General features: G+C 37.7%; 1 protein-coding gene across 1 annotated transcript in view; it reads left to right on the forward strand.

Moving 5' to 3' along the window:
• The window catches only part of RYR2 (ryanodine receptor 2), a 424,890-nt gene that overhangs the window by 212,041 nt on the left and 186,418 nt on the right, over positions 1-26,431 (forward strand). The window contains exons 32-38 of the mRNA XM_028104495.2: positions 1,216-1,442; positions 4,133-4,937; positions 6,131-6,331; positions 12,518-12,623; positions 19,140-19,283; positions 20,988-21,261; positions 25,821-25,935. Of these exons, the coding sequence (XP_027960296.2) occupies positions 1,216-1,442; positions 4,133-4,937; positions 6,131-6,331; positions 12,518-12,623; positions 19,140-19,283; positions 20,988-21,261; positions 25,821-25,935 (1,872 nt within the window). The remainder of the gene's footprint in view (positions 1-1,215; positions 1,443-4,132; positions 4,938-6,130; positions 6,332-12,517; positions 12,624-19,139; positions 19,284-20,987; positions 21,262-25,820; positions 25,936-26,431) is intronic.

Raw genomic sequence — 26,431 nt, forward strand, 5'->3', positions numbered from 1 at the left:
GCTGTCCCCTCCTTCATTCCACTCCAGCCACCCTGGCCTCCAGCTCTTCCTCAAACTTGCCAGGCAGACTTCCTCCTCGGATCCTTTGCATTGACTGTCCCTTCTGCATGGAAATTTCTTCCCCTCCATGTCCACATGCTTCTTCTTTGGGTCTTTCTTTATCACCTTCTCAGTGACTCCCCTTTTGACTACTCTGTTTATTATTCCTGCCCTGCCTTCTGTTTCCTCCGTCCTGGGTCTGCTGTTGAATCTGCTTTCTGACTTTATTTTTTTTTTTTTATCTCCAATAAAAAAATGATGGGAGCTGGATGAGAGGAGGGATTTTGTGTGTTCTGTTCATTCAGTGCCTAAAGCAATGCTGGGCCTTTTTTTTTTTTTTTACCCCCCATTAGCAGAGGAGAATAGGAAAGTAGCTTGAGGATGAAACCGTGTATAAGTATGCAGTAGACAAGGCTTTATGGGAGAGGGAGACACTGATGGTAATGGGAAAGGTGAAGTCATTGTTTTTATATGGCCCATAAGAGGTAGGTGGGGGTAGTATCAAGGTCATAAGTGGAAGAATAAGTTTTGGCATAGTAGAGACCTCTCTTTCCTTGAGACTAGACAGAAGGGATTAGGAAGGCTGAAGATGGTATGTATTGGAGGTGGAGGAAGGTGAACGACAAATAAATTGTGTTAATGTCTGATGAATTCTGTTTCCTTCTGTAATGGTCCTGTTTATTTGTTGAGCTGTCTCCGGTATACCACCAGCCACTAAAGCCTGATAAACCTGACAGTGAGTGTGTGAGTGGTTGAAGGAGGAGGTGGGTGACAGGGGACAGACAAGGAGAGAGCCAAGTGGATGTAACTCCTTCCGGAGTTGGGCGCCAAAAGCAGGCTGAAGGCTTGCTGGATTTCACCGAGGGCCCAGCTCGGCAAAGAAATATGAAGATTCTGTGGTTATACTTGGTTGCCATTGCGTTCCCAGGTAGCCAGAGAGTGTATAGGAAAGCAATATCCCCAACCAGTTTTAGATACGTTCTCTCATAATATTTTCTCCTCTTGTCCTTGCAGAAGCAACTCAATCCAAGTTCTACTATTTCTTGTATTGACTTTGCTGGATGCGGAGGGTATCTTACTTCCAGTATCTCTCTCTTGTGCAGGACTGTGGTCATTACTTCATTAACCCCCAAAACTGTTAAAAATTAATTCTTTTTCTACTCCCCCATTCCCTAGAATGTGATGCCTCTATCGGCGGGATTATTCAAGAGTGAGCACAAAAATCCTGTGCCACAGTGTCCACCGCGTCTCCACGTGCAATTTCTATCCCATGTCCTGTGGAGCAGGATGCCCAACCAGTTCCTGAAGGTCGATGTCTCTCGAATAAGTGAGCGCCAAGGCTGGCTAGTGCAGTGTTTGGATCCTCTGCAGTTCATGTCTCTTCATATCCCGGAGGAGAACAGGTCAGCCCTGCATGCCCTTTGCTGTCCGATTGGGACCCTTTGGAATTGGGGATGTTGCTGGGGATACAAAAGAAAGCTTAAAAATGTCTAATTTCTTGGGGGCAATGGAGATATTATTTCACATATTCCAAGTTGAAATCTCTTTCTTATCTACTTTGTTACTGAAACAAAATGATTATACCACCCTTGAAGGGGCCATAGGATATTGTTCCTTTCCTCTTGTTTTATCTCCGCTAAGAGCAGGTAAACATTCAGAGAAGTACAGCTGCAATCTGACTTAAGACTAAGCGGTTGAACAAGGTCTGCGCCAGGCTGGGATGGGCGATGCGTGTGGTCCACGGGCCTTCTTACCCTGAGACCCAAGCTGCTGGGGCAGCTCCCAGCCTGAGACATAGGGTTTCCATGGCCAAGCATGGATGTACAGGAGGGTTAACAGACACCTGAGGTCTCTGAGAACTTCTTTTCGCTTGTGGCAGATGTTACGTTCACTCATGTTTTCTTGACCCAAGCAAGTCATATAGCCAAGTCCCAAATAAGTAGGGCGGAGATTACTCCACATACAGGGAAGAAGGAAGAGGGAGAATATATAGAAACAAGAGTATAATCTGTATTATGTGCCAAGCAGGTGTTTTGTTTTATGTTTAGTATTGTCCTCATAACAGATAAAACAATGAGTTATTTCTTTTGCTATCCTCCAGTTGAAGCCATAGCTTGTTGACATATGAATATTGCTATAAGGAGTTGGTATGGGAAGACAGATTAAACTGGTTGAGGTCTATGCTTTGGTTTGCCTTGACCTAAATGTAGAGTTGGGAGATGTAGACTATACATCCTCAGAATTCCCTTATTCATTCATTCCACAAATATGTCTTAGTTCCCACTGTGTCCCTGGCACTGGATAGTAAATGGCGTACAGAACAGACCAGGACTCTTACCTTAAAAGATTTCATGGTGTAGTAGGGAAGAGAGGTGCTTTAAAGGAAGGAATGGTGTGCCATAGAATGAATAATGGGGGGTGGGTTGGAAGGTGGCAGCAACAATGTAGAGTCCTTAGATGTTGTTTCTAGAAACTGACAATTTGAGAGTGATTAGACAGTAGGTGAAGTTGTGCTCTTCAATAAGAACCTAGAATGCAGATGTTCTGTGTTGCTACAATGAACAGGTTTATCTATATTTGACCATCGGCCAGGCTAACAGTCTTCTTGAGAGACTGGGGGGGTCTAGTTAAGATATGGGAATCGTTATCCACTATACTTTGAAGGAGAAAGCCTGCTCAATTATACCTTCCCCAGAACTGGGTGCTAGCAGCTGAGACCCATGGTTGTGTGGTTTCCTGGAGGCCTAGGTGGTACACAGGGTGGGTAATCATTCACTTTGGGTTTCTAATGCATGAAGCTTCTGATTCTGAAGTTTGGGAGGTGCGGTCTGGAACAATTCTGCACTGTCAAGCTTTCAGTGGAATACCTGTGAGCCGGACAGCATAGATACGGTAGGTGGGCATGGACAGGATGAGAGAGTACCTAAGGATGTGACAGAGTTTAACAACAAATAATCACAAAGAAATCCTCAGCCCCTACTGTGTACCAGGCTAAGTGCAGGATGAATATTAATACACAAGTCATATAATAACCCATGTCCTGATGAGTTTATATTACAGTCTCACTAAGGACGCTTTCCTAGATGAATGAGTCATTCCCTTTATTGTGAATATATCAAGTTTCTACTTTTAATTCTACAGTGTCACCCATGAGCCATCTTAATAATTTAAATAAATAGTCTAGGAAATTTAGGACATTGAAAGGAATTATGTGCTTTTAAAATTGACTCTATTTTGAAAGAAATGGCTTTACTTTAGGCATATTCTGGCCATACTTTTAAGGTTTTATGTGTTGGAAGGTCATGATATGTGGTAGAAGCAAAATGACCTGAATTAAGAGCCCATTGTCACCAGATTCCCAGTAGAAACTTTCCCAAGTGCAATGTCACAGATCATGTTTGTTTCATGAGCTGCACAAATCTGGTGGAAACCAGAGCTGCGTTGGTGGACGTGTGGGGCTGTGAAGGATGTATGAAACCATAACTCATGTCAGAGGAATTAGCCCTCCGCTCGCTTACTTCTGACTGGGCAGTGTAAGAGCAAATCACGGGTCACAGACAAGGGCAACATAGCTTAAGGCAGAGTTTTCTGGCTTCTTGAGCCTGCTTAGCCAAGTTGGAAAGGGACAGTCAGGATTTTCCAAGGAGTGCTCAAATTTTGAAAGAAAGGCAGTCCCCACATCCAGATGGAGACTGTATCGAAAAGAGGTGCCCCAAACCTTGGGGTGACGGAAGATGAAGAAGCTCCAAGTGCTACCAGTTGGAAATTTCCAACGTAGAATTGTATGCAGAGGAAAACTTGTAACATATGTAGTACTGACTAAGGGAAAAAAACAAACCACTATGCTATCATGAAACCTGCCACAGAAAACCATAAAAACAAAAGTGTTTCAGTAACTTCTTTTTTATTATGTTATGTTAATCACCATACATTACATCATTAGTTTTTGATGCAGTGTTCCATGACTCATTGTTTGCATATAACACCCAGTGCTCTGTGCAGAATTTGTGATGTACACAGATTTCTCCTCTGATTCAGAATTTTGAAAAATGTCGCCTGTGTAACCTTGCTCCCACCCTCCTCCCTTCCGCAGATCCGTGGACATACTGGAGTTGACAGAGCAGGAGGAGCTGCTAAAATTCCACTATCACACTCTCCGGCTTTACTCCGCTGTCTGCGCTCTTGGGAACCATCGGGTGGCGCACGCTTTGTGCAGCCACGTGGATGAACCTCAGCTGCTCTACGCTATCGAGAACAAGTACATGCCCGGTTTGCTGCGCGCGGGCTACTATGACCTGCTGATTGACATCCACCTTAGCTCCTACGCCACGGCCAGGCTCATGATGAACAGTGAATTCATCGTGCCCATGACGGAGGAGACCAAAAGCATCACCCTTTTCCCCGACGAGAACAAAAAACATGGCCTCCCAGGGATTGGCCTCAGCACCTCCCTCAGGCCCCGAATACAGTTTTCCTCCCCCAGTTTTGTAAGCATTAATAATGAATGTTACCAGTACAGTCCAGAGTTCCCGCTGGACATCCTCAAGGCCAAAACCATTCAGATGTTGACAGAAGCTGTTAAGGAGGGCAGCCTTCATGCCCGGGACCCCGTTGGGGGGACCACTGAGTTCCTCTTTGTACCTCTCATCAAGCTTTTCTATACTCTGCTCATCATGGGGATCTTCCACAATGAGGACTTGAAACACATCTTGCAGTTGATAGAGCCCAGTGTGTTCAAGGAAGCCGCCACTCTGGACGAGGAGACAGATGCGCTGGACAAAGAGCCCAGCCCAGAAGATGCCAAGCCAGAAGGAGCTGGTGAAGAAGAAGCCAAAGGGGATAAGAGGCCAAAGGAAGGCCTGCTCCAAATGAAACTGCCTGAGCCAGTTAAATTGCAGGTAATCAGAAGAAATGATTTTAGTGAATTTCAGAGTTACTAACTATGAAGGTATTGATATTTGCCTTTGCTTCCTTTACTCTTGGGGGTTGTGTGTGTGTACTTTTGGGTTCCTATGTCATGATAGTTTTTCATAAAATTAACTAACTTCCTGTTGTGCTTTGGGATGTGCCAGTATAATAATTGTGTTGCATTTAGAATGGAATTCATGAATTTTCCAATGGAGTCAACTGATAGTAGTTCATAAGAGATACCATTAGTCATTTGTGTCTGTGTGTGTAGCTGTAGGTGTCTGCCTGCCAGCTCTTTTTCTCCTCCCTCTTCGTTAGCAATTTCTTTGTTGGAATGCCTGGAATAGAAGGCACCTCATCCCTTTCTTACCCTGCCGCCACTTTCTACCAACATACTCTATCAGTTAGAAATCCTTTTGGCTTCAGGTGGAGGAATATGCAACTAACCATTTAATGGATAAGCAATGAAACCACTTAATTAATTTACATAGGAAGTCTGAAAAGGTACACAGTTCTAGGACATCTAGAACGTTCTCAGGAACCCAGCTCTTAATATTTTCGTGTGCTCCTCAGTGTGTGGTTTTCATCCTCAAGTGAAATGATCCTGTCACTCATTACCCACTTATACCAATTTTGAAAAAAAGGTGTTCTAGTCTTTTATTATTATTTTTTAAAGATTTTATTTATTTATTTGACAGAGAAACACAGAGAGGGAACACAAGCAGGGGGAGTGGGAGAAGGAGAAGCAGGCTTCCTGCGGAGCAGGGAGCCCGATGTGGGACTCGATCCCAGGACCCTGGGACCATGCCCTGAGCTGAAGGCTGATGCCTAACGCCTGAGCCACCCGGGTGCCCCCTAGTCTTCTATTATTGATGGGGAATTGTTGCCGCAGGACCCCCTGTCTAACTTCTCATTATGTATCTTACTCGCCATAGCACCTGTAGCTGCAGAGGAGGCCAGGATGGTAAGTGTCCACCAGAAGAACATGTATTTACCCTTTCGGCTTAGAAAAATTATGTTTTATCCCCTGGGACCAAGCACAGTGCTGTGTACGCAAAATCAGAATTCTGTTCATGGAAGAGTTGGCCACTAAGCATGTCTGCCACGGATTTTGATTTGATATGCATTAACCGTTTAAAGATCGAGAAATTAAATCTGATGTCTTTTTTCATCATGTTTTTAGATGTGCCTGCTGCTTCAGTACCTCTGTGACTGCCAGGTCCGGCACCGGATAGAAGCCATTGTGGCCTTTTCAGATGACTTTGTAGCAAAGCTCCAAGACAATCAACGCTTCCGATACAACGAAGTGATGCAAGCCTTAAACATGTCAGCTGCGCTCACTGCCAGGAAAACGAAGGAATTTAGATCGCCCCCTCAAGAGCAGGTACAAGAATGAAATGGAAATGGAAATGAAATGGAAATTCTTCCTTTTCACTTTGGGTTTTACTTCCTTCAGTATCCATACATTGCGACATTATATCCTAAGTTCCCAGGGCGGTTGTTTTCCTGTTCTCCTTGAATAAGCCGGGTTGACTTAGTCAGTAATTCTTTGTTTTGCCAAAAAAAGTCTACTCAGTTAGCTTAAACAGACAAGAGGCTTACTGAAAGGGATCATGTGTATTGTAGACTCTTGGATGAGATGTGTTTGCCAGATTCTGAAGTTCTGCAAATAGAAACAATATCCAGCCACAGGTGGATCTGCTTTGGCTGGCAAGGTACCACCCCAGTGAAAAGGAGCCCTTCCCTCCTAAGACTCAATGTCAGATACTTTCTGTTTGGTCCCTCCTGAAAGACCAAATGTCACTGCCCCAAGGCTTGCTGGAAGATGGATCACCTGTTTATGGTTCTTCTGATTGCTCACTCCAAACCCAGCTCTCTTCCTGGCATACAGTAGAACAAGGGGCACATGCCTGAGCCAGACAATGGACTAGTCTGGAATCTACTTCAAGATGGGATGCATAGTGTGGGAAATGACCAAGATGGTGGTGAAAAGGTAGAACTGCCAGATCTAATCTTCAGTCTCTTACCCTTAGCATTTCCCTGTATCAAGATAATTGCCAAGTGAAAATGTTTAGGAACTAATAGCAGAATTTGCTTTCTCACCAGAATGTAACTTCTTTGAGGGAGGGGGCATGGAAATTTGTTCATTGCCATGAACAACATGTATTGAGCACAAAAAGAGTCCAAGCTCTCCCAAATTAACTCCATTTGTTAAGCTGCTAAAGGGAGGCTCCTACTTCTGGAAAAATGGAGTACGGGTGCCTTTTTCTATTCTTCCTTCTAAGTACAACTAGAAGGAATTACATAAAAATTACACAAAAGACTAGATAGGAAGACTCCAAAAGATAGAAGCAAGGAGACGGGCTATGGAACTTGGGACCTGAGGAACACCGTGGTGGTGAGTCCCCTGGGTTTTCTTTTTGCCTCATCTATCCCAGACTTGGGGGTAAAGGAGCCAGCAACCCAGAAATGTTAATGGGCATCGACAAGAAAAGCCTCAACCAAAGACTTCGATGTGTAGCCAGAAGACCAAGAAAACCGTCTCTCTAGCAAAACTGAAAACTTTTAGGTACTAAACATACTACTCCAGCCGAACACTAGACAGAGCTGTGCTCCACCCCCACCCCAACCAGCAGACGCTGAGGGGGGAGCCTAGACTTCCACCTTCATCAGGCTCTAATGAGGTGCTCCAGGTGGAACTGTGGGGAGCTGATGAGTAGTAATGTGGCCTGCTTCTTCCAGAGTGTCACTAGAGACCAGAGAGGGAGACGTATATGGCACTCTGGCCCTTTCCAGCCAGGGTTGTATGAGTACAGGTCTAGTGGGGAACTGGATTTCCCAATCTCACCAGTGAGAACAAGGTCTTCTTCCTCTCTCAAGTGTCCATGGAGGCTGAGTAAGGAAAAGGGCTTCCATTCCCACCTGGCAGTAGCAAGTAACAAGGCAGCTCAAACTTCTCCTGCTAGCTAGTGTCAGAAGACGCCGGACATTTAAATAAGGTCCAGAAGTCTCATAAGACCAAAATGTCAAGGTTTCCATTTAAAAAAAATCACTCATCACACCAAGAGCCAGAAAAAACTTGAATGAAGAAAAGACAATCAATAGATACCAACTCTAAGGTGACGGAGATGTTAAATTTGTCTGAGAGGGCTTTTAAAGCAGCCATCATAAAACTGCTTTGAAATGGGGCGGGGGGAAGTCTTCACAAAGAAATAAAGATAGAAAGAAGAACCAAATGGAAATTTTAGAACTGAAAAATAACCAGAATAAAGAAACCTTCAGTGAATGGACTTAGCAGCAGAAGGAAGGAGAAAGAGAAAAGAATCACTGAACTGAAGAGAGAACAACAAGAATTGCCCAGTTCAGGGATGTCGGGTGGCTGTCGGTTAAGTGTCTGACTTCTGATTTTGGCTCAGGTCATGATTTCAGGGTCGTGAGATTAAGCCCCATGTCAGGCTCTGTGATCTGCTGGGAGTCTGCTTGAGATCCTGTCTTTCCCTCTCCCTCTGCCCCTTCCCTGCTCCTGCGCGTGCTCGCTCGCTCGTGCTCTAAATAAATAAATAAATAAATAAATAAATAAATAAATAAATAATCAGTCTTTAAAAATAAAAAAAGAATTATCCATTCTGAAAAACAGAAAAAGAAAAAGCCCCAGGAACCTGCAAATATAACAAAAGATCTAACATTTGTGACATTAGAGTCTCAGAGATAGGAGAAAGGGGGAACTAAAAACAAACAAAAACCTTCGAAAAATAATGGTTGAAACATTTCAAGTTTGGCAAAAGATATCAAGAAAGAGACTCAAGAAGCTGAATAAACCAGATACCCAAAGAAATCTAAACCAAAGACAGACACATCATCATCAAACCTCTGAAAACTAAAGGCACAGAAGAAAATCTTGAAAGCAGTGAGAAAGATATGACACCTAGAGAGGGAAAAGCAACACGTGAGTGACTGTGATTTCAGGTCAGAAAACATGGAGGCCAGACAGAGATGGAAGAGGCCCACCGGTTTCCAACTGGAAAAAAGCTGAAAACCCAGAATTCTATAGGCAGTGAAAACATCCTTCAGGAATTCAGGGGAGATCAAGACAGTCACCAATGAAGGAAAACACTGAGAATTGGACTACAGCAGATCAACCCTGAAGGAATCCTAAACAAAGTCCTTGAAACAGAAAAATGACAGTAGAAGAAAATTGTGAAAATCTGGAACGAAGAAAGAATTATGGAAGGTGTTAAAGCATGGATAAATGCAATGCATTTTCCTTTTCATTTTGAGTTTTCTAAGTTATATTTGATGGTTGAAGCAAAAATGATAAAGCTGTCTAATGTGTTCTAAATATGTAGGAAATATTTAAGACTATTTTTTAATTTTTTTTTTAATTTATTCATCTATTTATTTTGGGGAGAGCGAGCACGTGTGCATGAGCTAGAGCAAGGGGCGGGGGCAAAGGGGGAGGGACAAGTAGACTCTGTGCTGAGCCTAGAGCCTGATGTGGGGCTGGGTCCCATGACCCTGAGATCATCACCCAAGCTGAAACCAGGAGTTGGATGCTTAACTGACTGAGCCACCCAGGCACCCCAAGATATTTATATTTTAAATGAGGATAGGGGTATAAAGGGAGGTGAATTTTCTGTGCTTCACTCAAACTGATATCGATGCCAGTGGTCTGTGATGAATTATGTATGTATAATGTAATATCCAGAGCAACCACTTAAAATGCTATACATAGAGATACACTAAAAAAATGCCAGGGATAACTCAAAATGAGGAGATCCTAAAAATAGTTCAAGGAACCCATAGCAAGTTGGGAAAAATGAGGCAAAAGCGAAAAAAACATGTAAAATTACAGGCTTATGTCATAGCACATCAATAAAGTCATGAATATAAATAATCTAAATACACTAATTAAAAGGCAGAGATTGGCAGAGTGGATTTTAAAACTTGGCCTGACCATATGCTGCTAGGTCTCTATGAGATATTTCTATGATGAGATGTTTCTAGGAGAAACTCACATCAAAAAGAATGATGTAGACAGGTTGAAAGTGAAAGGATGAAAAAAGATATCTATTTATTTATGTCTATGGAGGTGTAGATATAGACATAGATATTTTTAAATTTTAGGTAGTTAACATACAGTGCAAAATTGGTTTCTGGAGTAGAATTCAGTGATTCGTCACTTACATATAACACCCAGTGCTCATCACAAGTGCCCTCCTTAATACCCATCACCCATCTAGCCAATCCCCCACCCACCTCCCTCCACCAACCCTCAGTTTGTTCCGTGTCATTAAGAGTCTCTTATGGCTTGTTTCCCTCTCTCCGTTTTTTCTTTTCTCCCTTCCCATATGTTCATCTGTCTTTCTTAAATTCCACATATGAGTGATATCATATGGTACTGACTTATTTCACCTAGCATAATATACCGTAGCTCCATTCATGTCATTGCAAAAGGCAAGACTTCATTCTTTTTGATGGCTGAGTGATATTCCATTGTACAGATATACCACATCTTCTTTATCCACTCATCAGTTGGTGGACATTTAAGCTCTCTCCATAGTTTGGCTCATGTTGATAAGGCTGCTATAAACATCTGGGTGTATGTATCCCTTCAAATCTGTGAAAAAAGATATATTGCGAAAAATTAAAATAAGTGTATATCAGAACAAAGAGATATCACAGGCGGACAGGAACATTATACAATGATAAAAGAGCAACTCACCAAGAAGACAAATGTACATATACTAAATAATAGAGCTGAAAAATATGTGAAGTCTGCACAGTAAGGACTGAAAGAAGAAATACATAAATACACAATTATAGTTGGAGACTTCAACACCCCTCTGTCAAGAATTGATAGAATAGCTAGACAAAAGTCAGCAAGAATCTAGGAAAACACAACCCTATCACTACCTAACAGGATCTTTGGATATTTGTAGAACACTCCACCCAAAAACATAATACATTTTTTTTTTCAAGTTCCCATGAAACATTCTCGATGATGGACTGTATCCTGGGCCATAAAACAACCTAAACAGATTTAAAAGCATTGGATTTTTTTCATACAGAATCTTTTTTCTGACCACAATGGAGTTCACCTTAGAAATCAATAAAAGAAAGATAACAGGACAATTTCCCAATACTAGGGAATTAACACAATTTTAAATAACCCATGGTGGAAGTTTCGGGGAAATTTAAAAATACATTGAACTGAAAGAAAATGAAAATATCACATATTAAAATTTGTGGGAATAGCTAAAGCAGTGCTGAGAGGATAATTTATGACACTAAATATTTACATTTAAAGAGAGAAAAACAAATCAATAAGCTTCCATCACAAGCATTTAGAAAAAGAAGAGTAAAATCCAAAGCAAGCAGAAGGAAGGCAATAATATAGGTAAAAGCAGAAATCAATGAAACTGAAAACAGGACAATTGGAAAAAAAAAAGGAATCTAAAAACTGGTCATTTAAAAATATCAATCAAATCTACAAACTGCTGAAAAGGCTAACAGAGAGAAGCCACAAATTACCAATATCAGGAATGAAATGAGGTATCACTACAGACCCTGCAGACATCAAAAGGATCAGATGGGAATGTATGCATGCATATCTTGTATGATTTCATTTATGTAACATTCTTGAAATGACAATAATATGGAAATGGACAACAGATTAGTGATTGACGGGAACAAGGGATGAGGAGCAGGCAGGAGGGTAGTGGTTGTGATTATAAAGGGGTAGCAGGAATGATCCTTCAAGTGATGAAATTGTTCTCTGTTTTGACTATCAATGTCAGGGCTCTGACTGTGATATTGTACTGCTGTTTTGTAAGATGTTACCCATTCCCAGGGGGAACTGGGTAAAGGGTGTATGGTATCTCTTTGATTATATCTTACAGCATATGCATGTAGTTATCGCAAAATAAAAGTTAAACAAGAATTTCACGTAAAAAAGTCTAAAAAGCAAACTTAAAATTGTTTCCCCAGGGGAAATTATGAAACAGCAACATTCTTTTCTTCATTCATAAATGTAGTATTTTTGTGTCTAAAGCTAAAACAAATGGAGGATAGTTTCTTGAAGTTTATTTAATTGAACCATTAATGTTAGTAAAAGCATAGCTAGCCACTGTATTTTCTATTTGGATTTTTCTTCATCTTTGCTGTATATCCTTCTCAAAAAGTGTTCTTTAAAATACTCCATGAAGTTTAGAAATTAGCAAGAAAAAAAATGGAAATCTAGGAGAAGCATAATAAAATATTTTTAAAATAATATTTAGATTTTAGTTGATTTAAGAACACTAAGTATACAAGGGTCTAACATACTCTGGAATTGAGGAAAAGGAAGCAAATTATGTGACTGTTTTGCAGCAAGCTAAGCTTTGAATAGTTTTATTTATTTTTTGGTATTCGTTGTATTGAGTGATAATGATTTTTCATATGTTGGGCATCAATTTATGAATACTCAAAGGTTTGAACATCTTTAGGTTTTTATGATTTTTTTTTTTGCTGTCATTCCTGAATTCACTGTTCTTTTTCTCTTGTTCTCCTTCTTGTTTTCCCAAACTTTCAGATCAATATGCTTCTCAATTTTAAGGAGGACAAAAGTGAATGTCCATGTCCTGAAGAAATCCGTGACCAACTCTTAGATTTTCATGAAGATTTGATGACACATTGTGGTAAAGTCTTCTTGACTTAACAACTCTTATTAGATGTGTTATATATTTATTTACTTGTTTATTTATTGAGAAATAATTATATTAAGAAATAATTGACATATACCACTGTATAAATTTAGGATGTACTTTGTGATTGTTTGATTTACCTACATTTTGAAATGATTACCATGATAGGTTTGGCTAACATCCATCTTCTCATATACATGCAATAAAAAGAAAGGAAGAACAAATAAAGGCAAATTTGTTTTTCCTTGAGACAAATACTCTTAGGATTTACCCTCTGAAAAAGAACTTTCCTGTATATTGTACGGCAGTGTTAGCTACACTCATCATGCTGTGTGTTGCATCCCTAGTACTTATTTAAAGTTTGTAACTTTTGACCACTTTCCTTGAATTCCTCTCTCCCTACTCCCCACTTCTAATAACAAATATGATCTCTTTTTCTCTGAGTTTGTTGTTTGTTTTTAGTTTCCACATATGAGTGAGATCACATGGTATTTCTCTTCTCTCTGTCTGACTTCTCTTAGCATAATGCCTTCAAGTTCTGACCATGTTGTCACAGGTGGTAGGATTTCCTTGTTTTTTGGCTCAATAATATTCCATTGTATGTATATACCACAACTTCTTTATCCATTCATTTGTTGGTGGGCACTTAAGTTGTTTCCATATCTTGGCTGTCGTAAATAATGCTGCTGTGAACAGGGGGGTGCAGATACTTTTTTCAAGTAAGTGTTTTCATTTCCTTTGGATATATTCCCAGAAGTGAATTACTGGATCATATGGTAATTCTATTTTTAAATTTTTTTTTAGATTTTATTTATTTATTTGACAGAGAGAGAGAGAGACAGCTAGAGAGGGAACACAAGCAGGGGGAGTGGGAGAGGGAGAAGCAGGCTCCCCGCTGAGCAGGGAGCCCAATGCAGGGCTCGATCCCAGGACCCTGGGATCATGACCTGAGCCGAAGGCAGACACTTAACAACTGAGCCACCCTAGCACCCCTATTTTTAAAATTTTTTGAGGATCCTCTATACTGTTTTGTTTGTTTTTTGCTTTTGAGTTATACGAGTCCTTTGTAATATTTTAGATATTAATTCCTTATCAGATATATAGTTTACATACATTTCTTCCCATTCTGTAGCTTGTCTTTTCACTTTGTTAGTGGTTTCTTTTGGTTTTTATGGAAACTGTTTAGTTTGATGTAGTCCCATATATTTATTTTTTGCTATTGTTACTTGTAGTTTAGGTGTCATATCCAAAAAATTATTACCAAAATCCATATCAAGGGGCTTTATTGTTATGTTTTTTGCTAGGAGTTTCATGTATCAGGTCGTACATTTAAGTCTTTCCTCTATTTCTAGTTAATTTTTATGAGTGGTTAAGATATGGTCCAGTTTCATTCTTTTAAATGTGAATATCCAATTATCCCAGCCCTGTTTATTGAACACTACCTTTTCTCCATTGGGTATTCTTGGCTCCCTTGTCAACTCATAGTAGACCATACATGCTTGGGTTTATTTCTGGGCTCTCAGTTCTTTTCCATATATCTCTTTGTCCATTTTTATGTCAGTACCATACTGTTTGATGACTATAGCTTTAATAGCTTAGCTTAAACCACGAAGTGTGATACTTCTTACTTTATTCTTCTTCCTCAGGATTTCTTTGGCTTTTAGGGAGATTTTGTGATTTCATACAAATTTTGGGAAGGTTTTATTCCTACTTCTATAAAAAATGCCATTGGAATCTTGATAGGGATTGCGTTGAATCTATAGATAGCTTTTGATAATATTACCATTTTAAGATGCCTTTCCATGTATTTGTATCCTCTTTCCTTTTCACCAGTCTCTTGTAATTTGTAAGATAGAGATCTCTCACCTCCTTCATTAAACTTATTCCTAAGAATTTTATTGTTCTTGATGCTATTGTAAATGAGATTGATTTCTTCATTTCTTTTTCAGAAATTTCATTTTAGTTTATGAAAACACTTTATATTGTTGTATGTTAATTTTATGTCTTGCAACTTTATTGGATTCATTGATTAGGTTTAACAGTTTTTTGGTTGAGTCTTTAGGATTTTCTTTTTCTTTTTTTTTTAAAGATTTTATTTATTTATTTAATTGACAGAAAGAGAGAGACAGCGAGAGAGGGAACACAAGCAGGGGGAGGGTCAGAGGGAGAAGCAGGCTTCCTGCCGAGCAGGGAGCCCGATGCGGGGCTCGATCCCGGGACCCTGAGATCATGACCTGAGCTGAAGGCAGTCGCTTAACCAACTGAGCCACCAGGCGCCCCTAGGATTTTCTACGTATAAAATCATGTTGTCTGCATATAGAGACCATTTTACTTCTAGTGCCTAGTGAGATGATCATATGATGATCATATGATTCTTTTCATTCATTCTGTTATTGTGGTGTGTCACATTGATTGTCTTGCATATGTTGGACCATCCTAGCATCCCAGTGATAAATGTCACTCGATCATGGTAAATGATCCTTTTAATATGCTGTTGAATTCAGTTTGCTGGTATTTTATTGAGAAATTTTGCATCTGTGTTCATCAGGGATAGTGGCCTGTGATTTTCTTTTCTGGTAGTGTCCTTTTGCATTTTTGGTAATCGGGATAATGCTGTCCTAGTAAAGTGATTTTGAGAGTGTTTCCTCCTCTTTCGTTTTTTTTGGAAGAGTTTGAGAAGAATTGGTGTAATTCTTTAAATGTTTAGTAAAATTCACCAGTAAAGCTTTGCTTCATTGTGAGGTTTTGATTACTGATGTACTCTCCTTACGATTAATGGGCCTATTCAGATTTTCCATTTCTTACTTGGTAAGTTGTATGTTTCTAAGAACTTTTCCATTTCTTCTAGCTTGTCCACTTTGTTCACTGATAATGTTCATAGTACTGTTTTACAAGCCTTTGAATTTCTGGGGTATCTTTTTAATTTTTTCATTTACAATGTCTCCTTTTTCATTTATAATGTTGTTGATTTGAGTACTGTCTTTATTCCCCTTAGGCTAGCTAAGGGTTTGTCAATTTTATTTTTTATTTTTTTCAGGAAATTAACTTAGTTTGGTTAATCTTTTCTATGGTTTTTTGATTTCTATTTCAATAATTTCTGCTCTAATCTTTCTTCTACTACCTTCAGGCTCTGTTGGTTCTTCTTTTTCTAGTTCCTTAAGATGTAGAGTTAGGTCGTTTATTTGAGATCTTTCTTCTTCATGTAGGCATTTATTGCTATGATCTTCCCTCTTAGAAGTGCTTTAGCAGCACCCATTAATTCTGGTATGTTGTATTTCCAGTTTTGTTTGTCTCAGTAAATTCTTTCTTTTATTTCCCCTTAAATTTCTTCTCGGATTCATTGGTTGTTAAAGAGTGTTGTTTAATTTCTCTGTGTTCATGAATTTTCCAGTTTTTCCCTTGTCGTTGATTTCTAGTTTGTGGTCAGAGAAGATTGCTGGTATAATTTCAACCTTCTTGAATTTGCTAAGACTTGTTCTTTGGCTTAACACATATACTATCCTAGAAAATATTCCGTGTACACTTGAGGAGAATGTCTATTCTGCTGTCACTTGATAGAATGTTTTTGTATATGTCTGTTACGTCCATTTGGTCTACAGTGTTGTTAAAATCCACTCTTTCCTTATTGATTCTCTCCTGTATGATCTGTCCGTTGTTAAGAGTGGGATACAGAAGTCCCCCAATTATTACTGTATTACTCCTTATTTCCCCTTTTAGTTTTTTTAGTTTTTGCTTTATATGTTTAGGTACTTTGGTATTGGGTGTAAAAATATTTAATAATTATTTTATCTTCTTGATATATTGACCCCTTTATCATTATATAATGACCTTCTTTGTCTCTTTTTGCCATGTTTAAAGTCTATTTTGTCTGATGTAAGTATAGCTTCCCCTGTTTTGTTGTTGTTTTGTTTTGTTTGATTACCACTTGCTTGAAATGTCATTTTTCATCCCTTTGCTTAGTCTTTGTGTGTCTTTAAGGTTAATGTGAATCTCTTAGGGGCAGCATATGGTTAGATCTTGTTTTTTCATTCAACCATTCTATGTCTTTTGGTTGGAGAAGTCTATCCATTTATACTTAAAGTAATTGATAGGTAAGGACTTACTATTGCTATTTTAATTTTTTTTTTATTTTGTAGATCTGTTTTTCCTTGTTTCATATCCTTCTGTATTTCGTGTATGTATGTGTTGATATATTTGTTATGAGTATGCTTTGACTTCTTTATTGTGTTCTTTTGTATAATTACTACAAGATTTTCCCTTGTGGTTACCGTAAGGTTTACATACAATATCTACAAGTTATAACAACCTATTTTAATTCATTAAAAAAAAATTTAAACTAGAGTTATGAGTTATGCAACACTATTACCATATTGTAGAATCTAATGTTGATTATATGTTTATCATTACCAGTGAGATTTATACTACCTTTTTGTGTTTTTACAATGTTAATTATTGTTCTTTGACTTCCATTCAAAGAATTTCCTCTAGCATTCCTTGTAAGACAGATCTGGTAGTAATGAACTTCCTCAGCTTTTGTTTGTTGGGGAAAGCCTCTATCCCCCCTCCCTTTTCTGAAGGACAGCTTGACTGGGTGTAGAATTCTTGGTGAGTAGTTACTTTCTTTCAATATTTTGAATATGTGATCCCATTCTCTCCTGTCTTGAAAAGTTTCTGATGAGAAATCTGCCAATAGTCTTATGGGTGTTCCCTTTTATGTAACTTCTCTCTTTTCTCTTGCTCCTTTTTAAAATTCCTTCTTTGCCTTTGCCTTTTGACAATTTAATTATCATGTGTCTCAGTGTAGCCCTATTCAAGTTCAGTACATTTTGGGTCTTTGGGGCCTCATCGATCGATCTGCATGTCCATTTCTCTCCCCAGATTTGGGAAGTTTTCAGCCACTATTACTTTAAATATACTTTCTGTCCCTTTTTCTTTCTTGTCACCTTCTGGAATCCCCATATCCTGAATATTGTGGGAAGCTTTCCATTGTGTCCCATAAATCTTACAGGCTTTCTTCAGAGTGCATGATTTTCATTGACCTATTCTTCAGGTTGTTGATTCTTCCTTCTGCATGGTTAAGTCTATCTTTGACACTCTCAGTTGCATTGTTCAGTTTTTGTATTTTTCAACTCTAGGATTTCTGTTTGTTCATTTATTGGTTACTATTTCCTTGTCAAACTTCTTTTTTTGTTTTGAACTGTTTTCATAATATTGTTTAGTTGTCAAATGTATATTTTTCATACACATATACTGATACAAAAGTTAATATATATGTAAATAGGCTCATAAATATACATGTTGCCTGGTAGGAGCTCATGTAAGAATATTTATTATTGCAAAAATGGTTAACTGACCCTATGTGGAAAGTCATGACAGGTAGAGATATCTGAAAGACTTTAAGACCAAGTAGGAGATAACCAAAATTTTATTTCTTTTCTCTCTTCTCCTCAGTGGCAGAGAATAGAAAGGGGGAATGGAGACATGTAACCAGATGCTTTGGCAGAGAGATGAGTGTTAGATTGATTTAGTCTAAAGACAATTGATCACAAATAGTTGTATTTAAACCAGTTGTGGGGCACTTTTTAGTATTGCCCTAGGAAATGCAGCATGTATCTTTTGAAATTAATTAATGCCTAAGGAAATCCTTCATTAAGTTTATGTCAGTAGCCCAAATCTATTAAGGGAGCTTTACTCTCCTTTTACTCTAAGAACTTTTAAAATGGAATTTATTTGAAGTTCTGAATCTGTGATTCTTTTCCCTTTAAGCCATGATATGGACAAAGTGTTCCAGTGAAGGAAAATGAATTTGCCATTTCTTAAGTGATGTGTAACACCAGTTGCATTGTTCTTATTTTATTTTAATGAAGAGAATATAAGCATCACCTTGCATATTAATTCAGCTTATGAATAAAGAGCCACTAAACGAGTGCCAGAAAGTTGTATTATCTACCATAAATAAAGGGGCACTCTAAAATGGTAGTATTATTGCTTCAGACATAAAGCGTTCCCTGAACTAGGATACCTAATTATGCCTGCTCTCCTCTCAATTTATTAAAATGCCACTGTGATTATTGGAGGCAAATGAGGAGGCTGAAAGCCTAGGAGGTTTTTTGCAGGTTAAAACTGTAGGTCTAGGCAGATAGCCCCTAAAGTCAGACATGTCTCAGGGTCAGCCTAAGGGTCAGACCAAATACCAGAATTGATCTTGACTCCTGAGATCATCTTTTTGCTGTCTGCTCAGTTTTGTATTTTGTCTTGGCTACTAATAGCCCTGGGCCCATCGGAACAGGAGAAAAAGAGAAAGGAAGACAAGAGGCCAGTGAGTGGATTTTACCCATGTGCTAGTGAGCAGGAGTGCTTAATTCAATAATGTCAAATGTTTTGGACATGGCAGGGTTGCTTTAAGCTATGAATGGAAAAAGTTGCAAAACCAGAGCATTATTTCTCCTAAGTATATGTTTTTCAAATGCAGTTTTCTTTTCTTCTTTCTCTTTGTTTTTCTGTTGCTAGGAATTGAGCTGGATGAAGATGGGTCTTTGGATGGGAACAATGACTTAACAATTAGGGGCCGCCTGCTGTCCCTGGTAGAAAAGGTGACATACCTGAAGAAGAAACAAGCTGAAAAACCAGTTGAGAGTGACTCCAAGAAATCCTGTAAGCAGTATGGAAGGGCACTGGCGAAGCGACTCTGCTGACATTTATTCATCCTTCGAAGTAACATCAGACTAGATGAGCCAGTGAGAAAACTGAGTTGGAAGCTTCCAAGAATCAGATTCTTAAGTAGATGCCTGTGGCTGACAGAAGTAGACAGCAGCATCAAACTTGGTTTGTAGGAAAAGATTGAGAGGTAGCAGTATTTATAAGGGTGGATGGGCTCCCTAGAGGACTACAAATTTAGGTATTTGATCAGACACTATCAAGAGAAAGTACAAAGGGAGTAATTTAGCTTTCCTATCTATTACGCTATTGACTTTCAAATATTCTTGTACCAAGTTAAACTTTTCTTAAAGTTTAAGTAGTATCTGTAACTATATTTTGGTTCTGAGATATTTTCTAAACCGTTAAGCATTTCTGGTTCATTTTTATCCTACTTAAGAGTAACGGCTGATACTCTGAAAATAAGCGCGCTGGGGCAATGAGTCTCAGACACAACTCTCATCCAGAATGGGTTCAAGTAGTAGGTTGGTGAGATCCATCTTACTTATTACCCCACATCTCAGTCCCCATTCATTCTATGATGTAGCACTGGTTTAGGAACAGTTTTTACTGAAAGAAGAAAAATGAACTCATGAAAAATTTTAGGGTTTTGTTTTTTTTTTTTTTTTTTTTTTTGGTGCTAACTTACAATGGGAACCTTTCATCCATACAATGAACCCTAAATTTATTCTTTAGTATCACAACCAAATTTATTTGAATCAAGTCTTCTTCAAAATGAGAGTCCAAGGTTTCTTATGAACCACTTTTCATTATCACGTTTATGATTTTGACCTATTAAAAATGTCAATGTGGTTTTGAGGCATGTGGAGGTATACTGGCATTTTATCTGCATTTTGGATTCAGTTAAAATTGGTAGTTTTTGTTTGTCCTTAAATAATGTATAGATTAAAGCAGGTAAAACAGCTTCTTTTGAAAATCTGCCAGGATTAGGAGTTAGTACTTCATTACTTGTGTCTTTATCACTTCAACCCTACTTAGCTTTCATAATTTTGCTGTTTATTTCAGGAGGTTTGGCAATTCTGTTGCTTTTATGTGTACTACACTGCATGTCACATTGCGCGTAGTCTCCTATGTATAGAATAATGTTTCACTTTAATACAGCTTCACAATCAAAACATTTCAAGTGACAGTTAAGGATCCAAATTATAGTAAAAATATAATTATATGAGGTCACTTTTGCAAATGGTTCAAATGAGGAGAGAGAAAAATAGTTAATTCCTTGGATGCCCATAACTGACTTTATAAGGATATATGATGTCAGATCTGGGAGGAAAATAATGGAACAAGGAAAATGGAAGTAAAAGTATTAGGACAACTCCTATTGATTGCCCTATGGACTGCCAACAGTAGTTTTGAAAAAGTAGGTGCAATTCTGAACCGCTTAAATTCCTTAGTAAGAGGAGTTTTTAAGGAAAAGCTTGTGTATTTTTATCCTTGCATGTTCATAACTCATTTTTACTGACATATATATAAAATGTTGAAGTGAACTTTATTTTCCTCAAAGAATATCCCTAGCCTTTTCAATTCTGGTACAAATATAGTTACTAGTTTGGGACTATGAGAGGTACAGTTGAAATGCCCAACGAATTTGTCTTCTCTTATTATTTTCCTTTTAAAAAAACATCCATAATGACTTTACAGCCACTCTTCAGCAGTTGATTTCTGAGACCATGGTCCGATGGGCGCAAGAGTCTGTCATTGAAGACCCCGAATTGGTGAGGGCCATGTTTGTGTTGCTGCATCGACAGTATGATGGCATTGGGGGTCTGGTCCGGGCTCTGCCGAAGACCTACACCATAAATGGTGTCTCCGTGGAGGATACCATCAACCTGCTGGCATCTCTTGGTCAGATTCGTTCTCTCCTGAGTGTAAGAATGGGCAAAGAAGAAGAGAAGCTTATGATTCGTGGATTAGGGTAATTTATTTAACTATTACAACCTTTGTCTTATAAATGTCTTCTTTCTACTTGTTTGTCCCAGTAGTTGCACAGTAGGTATATTAATACAAATCCACTATTTCGATTACAGGCATGCCTCATTTTTATTGTGCCTTGCTTTATTGCACTTCGCAGATAGTGTGTTTTTACAAATTGGAGGTTTGTGACTACCTTGCATTGAGCAAGTCTGTTGGCACCATTTTTTTAATGGCGTTTGCTCACTTTGTGTCTCTCTGTCACATGACGGCAATTCTCACAGTATTTCCAACTTTTTATTATATCGTAATTGTTATGGTGACCTGTGATCAATGATTGCAACTCATTGAAATTTCAGGAGATGGTAGCATTTTTAGTAGTAAAGTATTTTTGATTTTTTAAAATTTTTTATTGTTATGTTAATCACCATACATTACATCATTAGTTTTTGATGTAGTGTTCTATGATTCATTGTTTGCGTATAACACCCAGTGCTCCATGCAGAACGTGCCCTCTTTAATACCCATCACCAGGCTAACCCATGCCCCCACCCCCTCCCCTCTAGAACCCTCAGTTTTTCAGAGTCCATCGTCTCTCATGGTTTGTCTCCCCCTCCGATTTCACCCCCTTCATTCTTCCCCTCCTGCTATCTTCTTCTTTTACATTGATTTTTAAAACATAATACTGTTACGCTCTTAATAACCTATAGTGTATTGTAAACATAACTTTTGTATGTACTGGAAAACCAAAAAAATTTATTTGATTTGCTTTATTACAATATTTGCTTTATTGCTGTGAGCTGGATCCAAATCTGCCATATTTGTGAGGTATTTCTGTATATCATTATTAAATGAGATTGTTGCTTTTCTAGACATGTTTTTAAGCTAAATAGAAAAGTTGCTCAACAGCAAAATGTGACTAATTTTACAACTAGATGCTAAGGTGGCTATGATATGCAGCACATATTTTAGAGGTTTTTAAGATTAATTTTTCAGTAATGTGCAATCATATGTAAAAAATACAGATTAATAAAAAACGCATTAAAATCCATGCAGAGAAAAACACTCACCAGCAGGAAATAATAAGGTGTTTTGTCTATATCCACTGGGCCTTGAAAAAAGAATGGGGAAAACAATGCAGTTCTTCTGATAGTTCAATACCATAGGTGTGCTTCCTGTGTGAATTTGGGGATTAACGTTTATATCTCATGTGTGGTCTAAGGAGTCCCAAACCGAGAATGTAACAGTTGGCCCCGGACGTATACTTTCTCAACTTAAGTCACCGTGAAACCTTGCAGGAGAAAACTAAATACTACCAATGATTAGCTTACGATCAAAATTACAAAGCTCCTAAGGAAAAATCCTCCATAAGCAGGGGTCTACAAATACAATAGTAGTGGGGTCACAACACCTGTTTCAAGAACTTCAGATAGTGCAATGCCAGAAAGAGAACATAAGTGACTATATTTAAAATGGTTAGGAATACAAAGGAATAAATCAATTCTCCAAAAATAAGATGTGGAGAGAAGTCCACGAAGATCTGAAAAAGATCCAAATAGAGTTTCTAGAAATGAAAAATAAAATAAATGACATTTAAAAACAGTAAATTAATTAAATTGGATAAGCTGAAGAGAAAATTAGTAAGTTGGATCATAGATCTGAGAAAATTACTGAGTACTGTAGCCCTGAGAGGTAACGATAAGGAAATTCGAAAGAGCAGTTACGAGACCGAAGGGAGAGTATAAGAAGGTCCAGGTTACGGTAAACAGGATTTCTGGAAAAGACAGAATAGATGATTTATGGAATGGGAATATTTCAAGAGCTATTGGCTTGAGATTTTCAGAATCGATGAAGAGCATGAATTCACAGATTATCCCAAAGCACAGGTAGCTCCACATCTTCACCTGCATAGGCTAGTGAAACTGCCATAAAACCAGTGATGAATAGACTATTTTCAAAGCAAGTTGAAAGAAAAGCCAGAATACTTACAAAAAAACCCCCGCCAGTATATGGAATTCTCAACGGCAAAACTAGAGATCATTACTCAATGGAATACCACACTCACAAATTCTGATGGAAAATAACCATCAATTTAGAATGTGTTACTCAACTGAGAATGCCACACCATGACCTTGTGCTTCATGGAGATTTGGAGATGAGGATTTATATCCCATATTTTAAGAGTGATGGCAAAACAAAGATATTTCAGAATATTTACTTACGGTCCATTGAAAGACCTTCTAAAGGCTGCACATTAGAGAAAAGATAATGGAATTCAGAGAGAAAGAACGGGAAGCAAAAGTTTCAGTGAGTGCATTATTGGCGCATATATGCATAAATCTGGGAATCATTCACGAGCTTGCGTAGTTTGGGATTATAAAAATAGAAGAACAATAGAAGCTTAAATTAAGCTTTCTGATGTCTGCAAGAAAAAGATACCGAAACATAAGGATGTAGAAATCGAATGTAGAATGTTGAAAAGTGAGATAGAATACAAATATTCTGCCAAAAAAGCTTATCTAGTTACATAAATATTAGATAAAGAAGAGAGAATGAAAGTAATTATTGACATGGATAAAAAAGGATGTAAGGAAACAGTAAAAAGCTTTAAGAAACCTAGAGTTGGTTCTTCAAAAAACTAATGGAATAGAATAACCACTGTTTTCTTTGATCTAAAAAATTATCCTGTGGGTAAAAAATAATAGTATAGAAAGACTCAGTTTGTGTAGTATTATTTGTGTACATGCAGAACACAATACTATGTATTGCCCTTAGACCTGTCAAGTGTTTGCAGTCATTAATAAGCCTGAAGGTTATATTCCAAAATTGTTATTATTGCACACTAAAAATAAATATACTAACGGAACAAAAGAACAGAAAAGCTTAAAAAAACAAAAGCAAATTTGGTGGTCTTTATAATTGTATCAGCGTGAATCTTTTTTTTTTTTTTTTTTGGATATTAATACTTCAGTCTAACTGAAAAGGGCTTCACATGAGTGATCTTCATTAACCACATGAGAAAGGAAGCCTTCCAGGAAATACAGGGCACTTTCTTCTCAAATGAACATATAACAGTAGTATGTGCTGTTAACACATAAATCACTCAGTAGTGATAAAACTCACAATGATTATAAAACAAAATAAAAAGTTATGTTTTTGTGGTATTAGAAATATTTCTCAAAGGACACATTTAGTAAATGACAACCTGCCTACCAAGTGGTAGAATTATAAATCCACTTAATTTACCTAGAATGAAAGGCAAACAAGACTTTTTCAATACAATATTGTCCAAAGTTGGGTCATACAAAAGGATTTGAAATAACGAAAGAACAATTCCTGTGATTACAACTGTGGTTTGAAAATTGAAGGTTCTCCTACTAAATATGTTGCTGTCTTATGTGAGGGAAAAGGAGGCCTTTCTTTACTCCATTTGTTCTTGCACAAAATAGATCAGACCTATTTTAGTCCTCGGCCCCCATGTCATTTTTTTTTGAGTTGTGCTATCTATAAACTCTTGTCATTAAGGCAAAACTAAACTCAATTAAAAGCGGAAAACTAAAACTAAAAAAAGATTCATTATACAGGAATTCTACTGTTTCACTGTCTTGATATACGTGGAGTAACTAAAAGTTAGCATATGACCAAATGAAGAGGTGAGTCAACTAAGGAGATGAGATCTGCAGGGAAAGCTTGCTTTCTTGTAGGCTGCGCATTCTAAAATTTTCTTGTTAGAGCTGTGACAGGAAGTGTCTTGTAGGGAAAAAAAAAAAAAAACCTCCTGTATTGATCTGATTTATGTTCAAATAAAAATCAGCAGAGTTCTTTATTTTTAATGACTATGGAGCATTAATATCCTTAGGAATACCTTTACATACATAGCATAATAACATATAATGAAATCATGATAATATGAAACATTTTGGGTATCAGCTGCTGCTGGTTTTTCAAATCAAATGTCAACTTTAATTTGTTGTATTACTTGTACCTGGACTTGATGGGTATTCAGTTTCTCTTTGAGAATATAAATCCTTTATAAGCAGATCTCTGGAAAGATAACACAAATGTAGTAAGAAATAACACTACTGTTATTAAACATACAAATACTGAAGGTAGTACTAAAAGTATCCTACATGAAAAGCAGATACTTGTATATCAATAATTTATATAGGAATTTTCATAGAACATGGTATAACTGATTCATATTTCTGCGCTAAAGAAGAATGAACAGATGTTTGGATATACATAAAATTAGGAATGATAAGTGTCCAAAAATATATTTCATATAGATGAATGTTTACATATTTAGTACATTTCTTGTATCTGAAAAGAGTAGATAACTTGTATACTATTTTTGAGGGGCTATCAGTATTTTTTGAGGAAAACTCAATTAGTTGTGCTTACTAACTTTTGCTTTTATTAACTTTCATCATGATTGAGCTTACTTTTCTGTTCATGCCAGTAATTATTTCCAGAATTGTTATCAGGATCTCACATAAATTTTTATTTAAAATTTTCTCTGCCCTCTGTGCTTCTCACCCCCCAAACCGATATTGTCCTTTCTAGGGATATCATGAATAATAAAGTGTTTTACCAGCATCCTAATCTCATGAGGGCACTTGGGATGCACGAGACAGTGATGGAGGTCATGGTGAATGTCCTTGGAGGTGGACAGTCCAAGGTAAAGGATAACCCTTGACTATTAAGATGCCAATGAATGTAACTCCTAGAGTACATACACTGCATATTCTTAATGAGGGTTTCTTAAATCCTCTTAGGAGGACTGTTTTTTAAAGAACACCTTTTGCAAAAACAAAACAGAACAAAAAGCAAACCTTATAGATTGAGAATTGGCTATGCTACTAGTTATTTTTTCCTTTGATATTGATAACAATTTCTCTCTTGTGCTGTGTAATTTGCGGCCTCCTAAACTTTTCCTATTTAGTGGTTAGTTAGAAACTGTAAATGTTAATACTTTACTATTTAAAAAATTTTTAATTATAAATTAAAGCCCATCAGATTGAAAGTCCAAAACACAAACATGTTCTTCAGACCCAGACGTTCCCCTTAATTGAGATGGCAGTTGGTTCTGCTAAATTCCTGATCCAGGCCAAAATTTGAAGATGATGTCCTGGAGTATTTGTTTTAAGACTATAAAGTGAATTTTTTTAAGTGAT

Source organism: Eumetopias jubatus, unplaced genomic scaffold (genome assembly GCF_037043125.1).
Source record: "Eumetopias jubatus isolate StellerSeaLion01/CBP00866 unplaced genomic scaffold, mEumJub1_p1.0 scaffold_17, whole genome shotgun sequence".
NCBI classification, from domain to species: Eukaryota; Metazoa; Chordata; class Mammalia; order Carnivora; family Otariidae; genus Eumetopias; species Eumetopias jubatus.